The sequence below is a fragment of the Peromyscus eremicus genome, chromosome 2 (assembly GCF_949786415.1).
Source record: "Peromyscus eremicus chromosome 2, PerEre_H2_v1, whole genome shotgun sequence".
Lineage (NCBI taxonomy): Eukaryota > Metazoa > Chordata > Mammalia > Rodentia > Cricetidae > Peromyscus > Peromyscus eremicus.
In genome coordinates, this window is record NC_081417.1 from 61,175,269 (window position 1) to 61,188,799 (window position 13,531).

The 13,531-nt window shown below is 42.8% G+C and overlaps 1 protein-coding gene across 1 annotated transcript in view; it reads right to left on the reverse strand.

The window, feature by feature from the left end:
- The window catches only part of Rigi (RNA sensor RIG-I), a 50,592-nt gene extending 38,340 nt beyond the window's left edge, over nt 1-12,252 (reverse strand). The window contains exons 1-2 of the mRNA XM_059254107.1: nt 11,889-12,252; nt 820-954 (exon numbers count right to left, since the gene is read on the reverse strand). Of these exons, the coding sequence (XP_059110090.1) occupies nt 820-954; nt 11,889-11,994 (241 nt within the window). The 5' untranslated portion in view covers nt 11,995-12,252. The remainder of the gene's footprint in view (nt 1-819; nt 955-11,888) is intronic.
- Between the last annotated feature and the right edge of the window lie 1,279 nt (nt 12,253-13,531).

The window sequence follows — 13,531 nt, forward strand, 5'->3', positions numbered from 1 at the left end:
GCAGATCTCTGTGAGTTCGAGGCCAGCCTGGGCTACAGAGGGAGTTCCAGGAAAGGTGCAAAACCGCATAGAGAAACCCTGTCTCAAAAAACCAAAAAAAAAAAAAAAAAATTAATACTGCATGCCTACAATTCAGCTGGATTGTCATTTATTGTGGGGGCCCACAGACACCCCAGCTTGTGGCTTGTTTTCATCTTGACTCAAGGTCAGAGAGTCCGAGCTTGTTCTCCCCTGCAAGGCTGCATAATAGGATGTGGTTACCAGAGTATTAAGGAGGTGTTTACACTTGATTGTACTTTGTACCTTGAACCGTGATGTCCTTGAAAAGGGGAGGGGGGTCTTTTTACCCCCCCTTGCTTTGGGTATATAAAGGCTGTGAGCCTAGAGTCAGTCCTCCTGAACCTATCCTGTGTCTTTTTCTTCATCTACATCTATATTTCATAGCTCTCATTTCCCAATTCCACACTCAATTCAACAGGTCGAGCAGGACTTGACAATTTACATTCACACAGCTTCACTGCAGTATAATGGGCCACTGTGTAAACACCATAAAACTTATTTACTCATTCTCCTGTTGAAAGACATTGGCATTCGAGTAATGCTGTCACCTCTCCCACAGTTACAATAATTCTGTAGATTCCTTTGGATACTTCTGGTAGACAACTCTATCATCCGCTTGCAAATAGTCTTTACATTTCCTTGAACAATGAAGTGTGAACTACATACAGATGGCTCAAGATGAATCCTTTTTCCCTTTCCAGCATTCTAACTAACTCAGCCGAGTAAAGTACTCTGCGTTGCCAGGAACAAGGAACCGACCTGCATGGTACAGGGCATCCAAGAAGGCCCGGAACCAGCCATCGCTCTTCAGCTGCAGCAGGTACTGGAGGAACAGCGAGGCAGCCTCCATCGGGCCCTTGTTGTTTTTCTCAGCCTGGATGTACTGGACCTCATCTGCAAACAGAAGCGAGGACCAGTGAGCAGCCAGCAGAACCAATCATCACTGGAAGATAAAACAGAGCAGACCTTCCCACATGGGCTGGAAGTCATAACGTGTCACACAACAGAAGCAGCTTCGGGAGGCAGCATTCTCCGCTCACTCATCAGCACACACTTCCCATCCTCTACACAAGTGTGTGCAGAGTTCCAAGAGTGCACTCTGCAAAAGGAATGTCTTCAAGACTTTTGAAAAAATAAATAAATAAAGTTCCCCACAGGAAGCAGAAGTCACAGTGGAGGGTGTTACATGGAAGGAGAAAGGCTTCCTCTTATTCAAAACTGAAGCAAGGGCTGGACTGAGGGGTGGGGTGGGAACGAACACCCTATGGCGCCAGTAACGTGTATAGCTGACGCAGTGAGTGGTTTGTGATCTCTCGTTCCGGGTTTTTGCTAGAAGAGTAAAAAATACAGCAGAAAAGTGGAATGAGAGGGAGCTAAAGAAACCAGTGAGAGCAGGTGGCAGGAAACATGAGCAACTGCTAATTTCAAAATGGTTGTTCAGTTTGAATACACATGCTAACTCTACCCAGGAAGTAACCAAACACCATTCTACTGTGGCCTCACATACCCAAATTTTTCCATAGCAGATGGAAATTCCAAAGGAGGGAGCCAGTTGCCAGTGTGGTTTTCAGTGCATTCTTAGAGACTAGGAACCCAGCCTGTAGCACTCAAGGAAGGGATCAGGAAAGAGCAAGGAGCGGAAGTCTCCTACCTTAGCTCTCATTTAAGGGTCTCTATCAACAGTAAAGATACTGTTAACAGTCACATTTTCTCTATTCAAGTGAAAAACTCGATGCATTTTAGAGTTTGGACTCCGTCCCAACTACTGAATTACAATAAAAAGAAACCCTTCACCCACTTAGCGATCACTCCATTCCCTCTCCCCTTCGCGCTAGACAGTCACTAACCAACTTCACAGATTCTATTCTTCAGGACTTTTCAGGCCTTGTGAGGCAAGTGCTCTACCGCTGAGCTCCAGCCCCGGCTCCCATCTGGGCATTCATGTGAACGGTTCCACGCAGCATATGGTCTTTGCAACTGGCATCTTTCCTTTAACACGTTTTAAGGTCCATTCATCTTGTACATGCTATCATTCTTTCCTTTACTGAAAAGCTATACAATAAGAATGCAACAAGCCAAATGAAATTCCATTGCGTGGACGTTTCACATTGCGTTTGTCCATCCAGCAGTCGACAGGCCTTTGAGGCTGTGTCTACATTTTGGCTATTATGAATAGAAGTGCAAGGAGTGTTTCTCTTTGTCACTGGTTTTTGGTGTGAAGAGACATGATGGCCATGGCAACTCTTACCAAAGAAAACATTTAATTGGGGGTAAGCACCAGGGGGTAAGTCTATTATCATCATGGCAGAGAGCATGACATCATGCTGCAGCTACATCCTGATCTACAGTCAGAGAGAGAGACACTGGGATTGGTGTGGGCTTTTGAAACGTCAAAGCCCACCTCCCCCTCACCCAGTGACACACTTCCTCCAACAAGGTCACAGCAACTCCAACAAGGCCACACTTCCTAATTCTTCTAATACTTTCAAATAGTTCTTCGTTCCACTCTGATGACTAAGCACTCAATATATGAGCCTGTGGGGGTCAGCCCCATTCAGACCACCACAGTGCTCACGTACAATGTTTGTGCTAATGCACTTCTCTTAGGTACACATAGAGATGTGAGACTGCAGGCCACGCAGTAACCTCATTTTTAACATTGTACAGATTGATAAGCCATTTTCCAAAGAGGCTGCACAATTTTGCAATCCCACTAGCAATCAGAGATTTATTTTCTACACAGCCTAACCAGCGCCTGTGACTGTCTTTTTCCTTAAGCCATCTGTACGAGCTTCCTGGGGCTGCAGTGACACTTTGACACAAACCACATAGCTTAAGGCAATAGGAACTTTTTTTTCACAGCTCTAAGCGCATACATCTGCAATCAAGGTGTTAGTGGAGCCATGTTTCCATCAAGGACTAGAGGGAAACGCTTCCTTGCCTCTTCCAGCTTAGGCAGCCATCGAGATTCCTCACGGGTGACCTCTTGCACTCCAGTCTCTGCCCATCTCCACACTGTTATCTCCTTATCTGGCTGTAGCTCTCACTACACACCTGCCTCTGTCTTCACAAGGCGTTTTCTTGATCTTTATGCCCACACATGGCTGTCATCTTATAGGGATATCGGTTCCATGGTATACCACTTTACTCCAATATGACTTCATTTTAGCCAGTTACCTCTGTAAAGACCCCATCTATCTCCAAATAAGATCATGTTCTGAGTTACTGGGAATTAGTACCCCAACATAATTCAACTCATAGCAGCAACCCATCTGGTCACTTAGCCCAGCTTCCCTGGGTCCACAACCTTACCTCTTTGAGTCCATCTGTCCTATTACTAACATCTGACCTATTACTTACAGCTGTGCTCTTGCTTCCTGTGACATGATCTTCCCTTAGACCCACCATCACTGAGACTAGATTTATCCCTGCTGCAGCAGGGGCCATCCAGGTCCAACTGCCTTGTCATATCCTGGGCAGTTCATACTCTGTACTTTGTATGGCTCATCCTGCCACTCACCATATCCAATATGGCTGCTTGCAAGTCAGTGATAATTTCATCAAAATCACCAGGATTTCAAAGCAGAGAAAACCCCATCTTTTGGAAAAAGCAACAGTTCCCACTGTGTTTACTGTTCTGGGCCCCCCTGTGATGTTATTCTCAGCTTCCCAAAGTAGAGGCTTTTAAAATTCCTCTCTGTGCTTCCCTATACTCTTTGAAGCCTCTGACTACGACACTTTACATTGTACACAATATTTGTGTACTTATCTTCTCCTCCCTAACACTGTGACATGGACATATTTTATTCATCTTTACATTCTACTAAACACAGTGGCTGGTTTATCCATGTGTCCAGAAGGTGTTACTAAGAAATGGATACTGAGAATACTACCCATCCAGTTCTCCTCTACGGTAAGGGTCAGCATGTCACTCCAAAGGGATACTGAAAAAAATCCTATAGCCCACAGCCAGGCCTCCTTTGAAACAGCCTGGGAAGCCTGGGAATCAGCAACGCCCTCCCCTACACAGAGAAGCATGTAAGTTTTCCTAAAGAAATATGACTTCAATAGTTCTCTCACAAGATGTAGCCGGTGCCCATCATCATAAATGCAATTTGAAAAGAAGGTTATAATGAAAGGGAAGGGCAAGGAGAGCATATGAGTAAATTCCCACTGTCTTCCAATAAAGCAAAAATATAAGTCAAAAATCTTATACCCAGTCCTAGTACTCATTAGTGTTCCAGGTCCCTTACTGATAGGATATACTTGTTATGAAATTAAGGTCAACCAACAGAATCCAGAGCTCCTAAAGGAGCCAGGGCAAGGAAGAGAGGGCAAGGGAAAGAACAGAGAACATTACTAACCTAACAGAAAATTGAGAAAGAGGAGGAAGCAAAATATTTATGGACTAATATGATAAAATATAAAAATACGATCAAGCAAGATACAAGTAACTTCCTTTTAAAAGAAAAACCACCTCAGGGCCTCACATAGCCTAGATAAGAGCTTTGCCACTGAGCTATACGCCCAGCCTCATATAACCAACTTTATTACGGCCTTCTGGATGGAGGGGTAGGTGAGAGGAAAAGCATCGGCCCAGGAACCCCAAGACCAAGTTCTCAGCACAAAGGAGATTCATTTGCCCCAGAGGGACAGAGGACAGGGGTAAGAGACAAAGACAGGAGATAGAGGACAAGGGAGAAGGGGAGGGAACAAGGGAGAGGGGAAGGGACATTTGCCTCAGAGGACAAAGGACTGCCTCTGGATAGAGAGGAGACATACGTGGCCCACAGGAAAATGGTTCATAATGGTAAAAGGGGAAACCTCATGTTCAGATGAGGTATTTAATTCTAACTGGGCATGTTAATTAGGTGAGCCAAAGGGGGCTTTCTGATTGCTGGACTTCATTCAGTACTTTGGAAGCTGGACCTCGGTAGTCAGTCTCAGGAGGAGGAAGTGGCCAAATAAGGAAATAGAACTTGGTGGTTACCTTCAGGAACGTAATCTAAAGGGTTTCTTTGTTTGGTTGGCTGGTTGTTTTGAGACAGGGTTTCTCTGTAACAGTCCTAGCTGTCCTGGAACTCGCTTTGTAGACCAGGCTGGCCTAGAACTCACAGAGATCAACCTGCCTCTGCCTCCCAAGTGCTGGGATTAAAGGCGTGCGTCACCACCACCTGGCAATCTAAAGGTTTTTTAAGAAGCCAGAGGGAATGGGGGAGAAGGGCAAGGTCTGTCAGAGCCATGGGCAACACACTTAAGCTGGCCAGAGTCCCTTCAATAGGTAGAGATGAAAAAACCTCCAATGTATCTCTAATAACCAGAGTTTAAAAAAAATATATACAGTCTTCCACTTACTCAAGTTTTTTTGGTTTTGTTTTGTTGTTTACTTGTTTTTGTTTTGTTTTATTTTGTGTTTTCAAGACAGGGTTTCTCTGTGTAGCTCTGGCTGTCCTAGAACTCACTCTTGTAGACCAGGCTGGTCTGCCTCGGCCTTCGAAGTGCTGGGATTAAAGGCATGTACCACCACCACCAGGCCAGCCTCAAATCTTTTTATCATGGTTGCAGTGTAACTATGAACTAACTTGGGGAGATCTAACACATGCACAGACCTGCATCCTAACCTAGCCTTTCTCACAATGCATGAAGACATATTTCCCATTACAACCTGAAGTTTGCGAACCCTAATCATCTTTGCAAAGCAGAGACAAAACCAATCCAAATTCAATTGTTTTTAATGATTTCTTTGTTTCCTCTTTTTATCATCGTATTTTTAAAGACTACTGTTTACAGTTACGCATATATTTAGTGTCTGCGTGCAGGTATGTTCATGTGAGGGGGCTGGATCCCCTGGAATTGGAGTTACCCGTAGCCTGATTTAGGTCTTGGGAACTGAAGTCCAGTTCTCTGCAAGAGCAGGACATTCTCCCTACTGCTGAGCCATTGCTCCAGCCCCTTAACATCCTATGTTTTAAGCTAAATCTCCCCTTCACATCCCACACCCTCTCTTTTGAAAGGGTTGTTGACTCACTTTTTGAACTCAATTTGTAAGAATCCTTTGTGTCTTAGGAAAAGGTTGCATTTCTAACTGTTGGTTCTGGAATATGAAAACATTATACACCTTTTTGCAGTAAGACTGAAAGAACTCTATTAGCTTCAGGACTTGGACATTTTTGTTTCTTTTATTTTAGCTGATTTGCTTTCTTTGGGATTTTCTGGCTATTACTGTTTCTGGTTGCTATTGTCTTTTGTTTGAATTGCTTTGTTTTAATAGAATCAATTTCACTAATTCCTTAGGCTTATTCTTTTGAATTACCAATTAATATACTTAAGCTATAATTTTCCCTCTGTTCGGAGGCTTAGCTGAAATCTTAAATGTGTAATATGTGAGTTAATTGGTAGCTTTACTTTTAAAGTGGCTAGCAATGTTTTGATTTTCTTTTGGTTAAGAGTTATTTAAATGTACTATTTTGTTACTACTCTTTATTTCTTTATTTGCTTCTTTGAGTGTGTGTGTGTGTGTGTGTGTGTGTGTGTGTTTGTGTGTGCATGTGCACGAGTGTGTTGCATGTGTATGGCATGGCAGATGTGCGGAGAGCTGGGCCACAGAACAGCTTGCAGGAGTTGGTTCTCTCTTTCTACCATGTGGGTGTCCTTGGGATCAAACTCAGCTCCAGGCTTGGCAGGAAGTGCCTTTACCTATGAGACCATCTCGTGGTCCCAAAGTATGATGTTTTGAAATTATGTAAGTAATTTTTAAAAGTCCTATGATTAATTCTGGGGACACAGAATACTTGCTACTAATTTGGTATTATGGACATTTAGTCTCAAAATCCTCAAACATTATTATTCCCTTCATATAGACATAGAAACTGAAACAGACTTAAAACATTTTCCTGGGGTCCTGAGCCTACAAATTAAAGAATAAATTTATATAAGCCGTGCTTAGAACATTTGCTAAAGATTTATGTAGTATAGTATCTGAGAAAGCTTACAGATTGCAGGAGGTTGATATACTCTCATTTTATAGGGTACAAATGTGTGTATGTGGCCTCTCAGTCATTCTTACTACATGAAACGATACCTATATCTTTATTAACATTAATGTACTAATTTAATAATTTGATAAGATGCTTTTTTATAAGATGTTTGATAATACCCCAGTTTTTTGAGTTTTAAGATGTCCTGTCACATTTAATACCCAACAAAGCTGCATTGTGGTGCCAGGTGGTGGTGGTACACACCTTTAATCCCAGCACTAGGGAGGCAGAGGCAGGTAAATCTCTGAGTTAGAGGCCAGCCTGGTCTACAGAGCTAATTCCAGAACAACCAGGGCTACACAAAGAAATCCTGTCTCAAAAAAACCAAAAAAGGAAAAAAAAAAGCTGCATTGTGAATTAGCTATCCTTTGAAATCTTTTTTTTTTTGCTTTTTGTTTTTTTGTTGTTGTTGTTTTGTTTTGTTTGTTTGTTTTTTGAGACAGGGTTTCTCTGTGTAGCTTTGCGCCTTTTTCCTGGAACTCACTCTGTAGCCCAGGCTGGCCTCGAACTCACAGAGATCCACCTGCCTCTGCCTCCCAAGTGCTGGGATTAAAGGTGTGCACCACCACCGCCCGGCTACCTTTGAAATCTTAAGCTTTATGTCTGTGCGATATGTTTTAGTATTAAAATTGGGTCTCTAGCTTTCTCATCTAATTTGTTTAATATGTCTCTGTCTCATTTTTATTTTTTATTTTTATTTTAACCCTAAATGGGTGTGTTAGTAATTGTTCTACTGCTGTGAAAAGACACCATGACCCAGACAATTCTTATGAAAGAAAGCATTTAATTGGGGGCTGGCTTACAGTTTCAGAGGTTAGTTCATTATCATCACACAGAGAGCATGGCAGCACAAATGGTACTGGAGCAGTTGCTACATCCTGCTCAGCACGCTGAGAGAAAGAGACGACACAGGGCCTGGCTTCTCAAGTCCATCCCCAGTGACACACTTCCTCCAACAAGGCCACACCTCCTAATCCTTCTAATCCTTTCAAACAGTGCCACTTTCCTGCTGACTAATCATTCTTATGGGGCCATTCTTATTCAGACCACCACAGACCCTAATTCTGCCTATGGACTCATCTTGGCACCTTTAAAGACATGTTTGACTAAAACCCAAAACTAACAAAAGCCTTCCCTCCATCATCTTGTCTTATACTTTCATTTTCTGTTTCCTAGTTAGTTTAAGTTACTAAGCATGTTTTTATCTTTCTCTAGAAAATGAGACCAGAGCCCAGCAATGGTGGCACACGCCTTTAATCTCAGCACTCGGGAGGTAGAACCAGGCAGATCTCTGTGAGTTCGAGGCCAGCCTGGTCTACAGAGCAAGATCCAGGACAGGCACTAAAACTACACAGAGAAACCCTGTCTCAAAAAATCAAAATAATAATAATAATAATAAGAAGAAGAAGAAGAAGAAGAAGAAGAAGAAGAAGAAGAAGAAGAAGGAAGGAAGGAAGGAAGAAAGAAAGAAAGAAAATGAGACCAATATAATCATCTTTAAATGTGTAGATCATTATCTTTAACCTCTGGATAGCATTTTAAAACTATAGACATAAAATGGTATGTCTTTTTCCTCCTCACTTCTGAGGCAAGGGATTTTCGTGCATTTATTATTACTTCCCCCAACTCTTTACTGATTTATTTTTTAATCCAAATTATTGCTTTAAAACCCCTAGCTAAACTAACAAGAAGAGAAAAAGACTCACATTAACAAAATTAGAAATAAAAAAGGGGAAGTTATCATAGAGTCCAATTAAATGCACAGAATCATTAGGAGGTACTTCAAAATTTTGTACTTAAAACAAATTAGAAGAAATTGACAAAGTCCTAGACACTTACAGCCTATGAAAATTTAATCAAGAGGGGGGGGGGGCGGGGGGGGGGGCATGCCTTTAATCCCAGCACTAGAAAGGTAAAGACAGGTGCATCTCTGTGAGTTCAAGGCCAGCCTGGTCTGCAGAGTGAAATCCAGGACAAGCACCAAAACTACATAGAGAAACCCTGTCTCAAAAAAAAAAAACAAAAAAATTTAATCAAGAGAATATAAACAAACAGATCTATAACAAGAAATCAGCCAGAAACAGTAGTTTAAAAACAAAAGTATCCCAACAAAGAAAAGCCTAGAATTAGACAGATTCACTGTAGAATTCTACCAAACCTTTAAAGAAAAGCTAAAATCAGTATTCCTCAGCATATTCCATAAGCTAGAAGGGGGAGGACACCAGCAAACACCTTCTACAAAGCTAGCTTTACTCTGATGGTGAAACTAGACAAGCACATGGAAGAAGGAAGGAAATCAGCTTATGAAGTTCAGTACACCCACTCATGCATCGACGAACTTTTGGGCTGCTTGTGTTTCCCAGTCCTGGTGAATTATCAGGCGTCTCCCCATGTTACCTCCACCCCCCACTATTAAGTTCGTTTGCTTCTCCCTGCTCTTTTCTCTACTTCAAAAAAGCCACCATGGCCATGGCCAGCCTGCTTCTTTGCATCTCTGCTCTAGACTCTTCCAGACACTTCTGCTTGCTCTCTCATGTCTATAATAAAACCTCCCCCCTAACCACAGAGCTAGTGTTTCAGGGGTTCTTTACTGTGACCCCGCTTACATGAATAAATGCGGTGACAAACAGGTGTGTAAGCCTCTCTGTGCTAGGCTGGAATTTGAGTTCTTTGGGACGATGTCCAAGAGCAGTACACAGCTGTGTCATCCGGTAGTTCTATTTTCAGGTTTGATTGTTCGCTTGCTTTAAGACACCACCATAGTGATTTATTCAGTAGCAAGTTTATTTTCTCAACAGCAGCCAAAAAGGTTCCTTTTCCTCCATATTCTTGTCAGCATTTGTTGTTACTTGTTTCCTTGATAGACAGCCAATCTGATGGGGTGCATTGTAATTGGCTATTTGGAGTCTTTTGTGCTTCTTTGTGATTTTTTGTTGTCTTTTGTTTTTTTGCATGGACAGTGGCAAACCTACAAACATCATTCTAAATAGGGGGAACTGAGAGCATTCCCTCTAAAATCTGGAATGAGACAAGGGTTCCTGCTCCTTCTACCATTGTTCAATACAGCGCTTGAAGTCGCAGCTAGAACAATACAACAAGAGACATAAATCAAATGGACACAACTAGGAGAGGAAGAAGTCACATTATCTCTATTTGCAGACAATATAATCCTAGAAAGACCCCAACGACTCCACCAGGAAACTCCTAGCCCTCATAAAAACGTTCAGCAGAGTGGCAGGACACGCAATAAACATACAGAAACCAGCCAGTAGCTGCTTACATACCAATAACAACCTTGCCAAGGAAGAAACCAGGTAGGGAGGGGCGTCCTATTCACAATGACTTCAAACAAACAAACAAACAGCAAACTCTAACCAAAGAGGTGAAAGACCACTGCAGTGCAACCTTTCAAGACACCGAAGAAAGAAATTTATGAAGGCAGTAGAAGATGGAAAGATCTCCCAAGAGAGGTAGAATTAATACTAGGCAATTTTCAACATAATCCACATCAAAAAAAAAAAAATCTCAATCTTCACATCATCTTCACAAAACTAGGGGGTAAAAAAAACTAAAACAGACATCCTGAGAGGGAGGGAAGATATCTTAGACTGGGGAAGGGAGAGAGTGACGGAATGCATCTGCATTTCTAAGAAAGCAGAACACAGGGCCATTGGGGGAGGGAGGGAACCCATCCAGAGAGGGACAGGTTAAACAGGGATTTGAAAGCAACTGAAGAGAGGAATAAATGAGAACAATAACAGGAATGCATGGAAATACCATAATGAACCTCGTTCCTCTGTACGCAAATGTAAATGACTAAGAAGATTAAAAGACGAGAAGACACACCACCTTGTACGCTAAGAGATGTCTTGGGTGGGTTTCCTGTCTTCAGGGTTCAAGCTACTCCAGTCATTAGGGTGTCTTTTTCTACTTCTCCCTAGCAGAACTGGGGGTGGGGACCCCTCGGTGGTCTTTTCCGGCTTACTGCAAAACCTATTTAGGCTTTAGAGCAAAAAAGCCCCGGAATTCACCTGCAGTCTGCACCACCCGTCCACCACCAGGAAAGACAAACATGCACTTGGAAAACATTTGTTCTTTGTCATCCGGACTCCCTTCACGCACCATCTCCCATCACCCTTCGGAGGAAGTCTCTGTTTGCTCACGTGGAAGCACCCAGTACAATCTACAAAGCGTCTCAATCACATCTCAAAAGCTAGATGTGACCAACTGTACAAAACCCTAAACGCTTGGCGTCTGGGGAACTCCTCCACGGGCTTCCTGTCAGCAACATCCTTTGACAGCATTTTGTGTCTGACAGTGCTGTGTTTCATGAGGCCCTCACCTCCACCTTTGCTCCAAAGCTTTGCTCTGTAGAGCAATCAACAGGGGGCCACATTCTTATTTCTCAATCTCTCATGCCAGGACGACGGGAATTACAGAGCAGTCTAGAAAAAGAAACAGACGATTTCCCCAGTTTTCAACGTTAAAAAAAAAAAAAAAAAAAAAAAAAAGGCATCGTTACATAGGTTACTATACATTTTGCACACTTTGCAGGAACTCTGTCCCTGCCCACCAAACCCAAATACCGTCCAGTCTTCCAGTCTACTATGCCCGGGAGTCTGCCGCAAACCCACTGTTCCCTAGGTTACCCAATTTAACCTAAAGAAAGGAGGATAAAAAGGGGAGGAACCGGACCCCAGTTGGTTTCGGCCTGAGTGATTTTTTTTGTTTTGTTTTGTTTTTTTAACACCAACGTGGAGAGCCTGAGAGCCCGCCTTGGGGACTACTCACCATCCTGGAGCCAGGGACCCATGTAGCTGAGGATGTAGGTGGGGTCCAGCGTCTTCCTGACATAGTCTCTGAATGCTTGCAGATTCTGCCGCTGTTCAGCTGTCATTCTGCGGCTCCCCGGGAGCGATGAGCGCCCCGGCTCCCCAACAGCCGCCCAGGATGAGCGCGGTGGGGACTTTCCGAGAAGGAAACCCGAGGGAAAAGCGGCCAGGGCCGGCGCCTGGAAATCGAAACTGTCCCGCGGCGCGGGGGGCGGGGATCCAGTTTCGATTCTGATCCAGAGAGCCGCCGCCGTCAGTAGGGACCCAAGGCACCTTGGAAACTGCCTTGAAGTTCGAGCCTTGCTTTTGGAGTGGTGCGGTTTATAAAGTGCACACAGTTGAAGTGTACAGTTCAATGAATTTCGAAAAATGGAGACACCAGTTACCTCTTCCGCCAGATCAGCCGGGTCCTGCAGTAACCTCTGTTTTAACTTTTTAAGGAAACTATCTCCTCTTTTCCAAAGTGGTCATACCAGTTTGCATCCCCACTCATAGAATTAAAGAAATAAAGTTGACCAACATTCGCTGGGTACGAATTGTTTTGTCTTTTTTCTTTCTTCTTTCTAACTTTGGAGCAAACTCGTAATTATTGTAGTTTTATTTTCCCATATAATTAATGATTCTGAACACATCTGCATGTGTTTAGCTAGCATACATAGTGTTTTTTGTTTTTTGGTTTTTTTTTTTTTGTGAAACTGCTATCTTTTACTTGTGTGTGTACTAGACACAATATATTCCAAATATCATCTTCCTGTTTGCTGCTGACCACTTCAATTTTCTTAAAGGTGTTTTTCGACAAGCATTAAATTTATATTAATAAAATATAACTTATCAGAGTCCCTGATCCATTCATCAATTTTTGTTTCCTCTAATAAATACTTACCTCTCCCCAGGTATCTTACTTAGGGTTTCCATTGCTATGATGACACACGATGATCAAAAAGCAGGGCTGGAGGGATGGCTCAGAGGTTAAGAGCACTGGCTGTTCTTCCAGAGGTTAAGAGCACTGGCTGTTCTTCCAGAGGTCCTGAGTTCAATCCCCAGCAACCACATGGTGGCTTGCAACCATCTGTAACGAGATCTGATACCCTCTTCTGGCATGTAGACAGAACACTCTACATGTAATAAATAAATCTTTTTTTTTTTTTTTTTTTTAAAGCAAGTTGGGGAGAAAAGGGCACTTCCAAATCACTATTCATCGTCCACCAAATCACTGTTCATCGTCCAAAGAAGTCAGGGTGGGAACTCACACAGGGCAGAAACCTGGAGGCAGGAGCTGATGCAGAAGCCACAGAGGGCTGCTGCTTACTGGCTTGCTCAAACCTATGTCGTTTGTTTTGTTTTGCCTTTCTGTTTTTCAACACAGGGTCTCTTCTGTTTAGCCCTGACTGTCCTGGAACTAGTTCCGTAAATGAGGCTGGTCTGGAACTCACAGAGATCTGACTACTGCCTTCTGAATGCTGGGACTAAAGGCTTTCGGCCACAAAACCTGGCTTTTTTTTTTTTTTTTTTTTTAATAGAACTTTCTTTCTTTCTTTCTTTCTTTCTTTCTTTCTTTCTTTCTTTCTTTCTTTCTTTCTTTCTTTCTTTCTTTAATAGAAC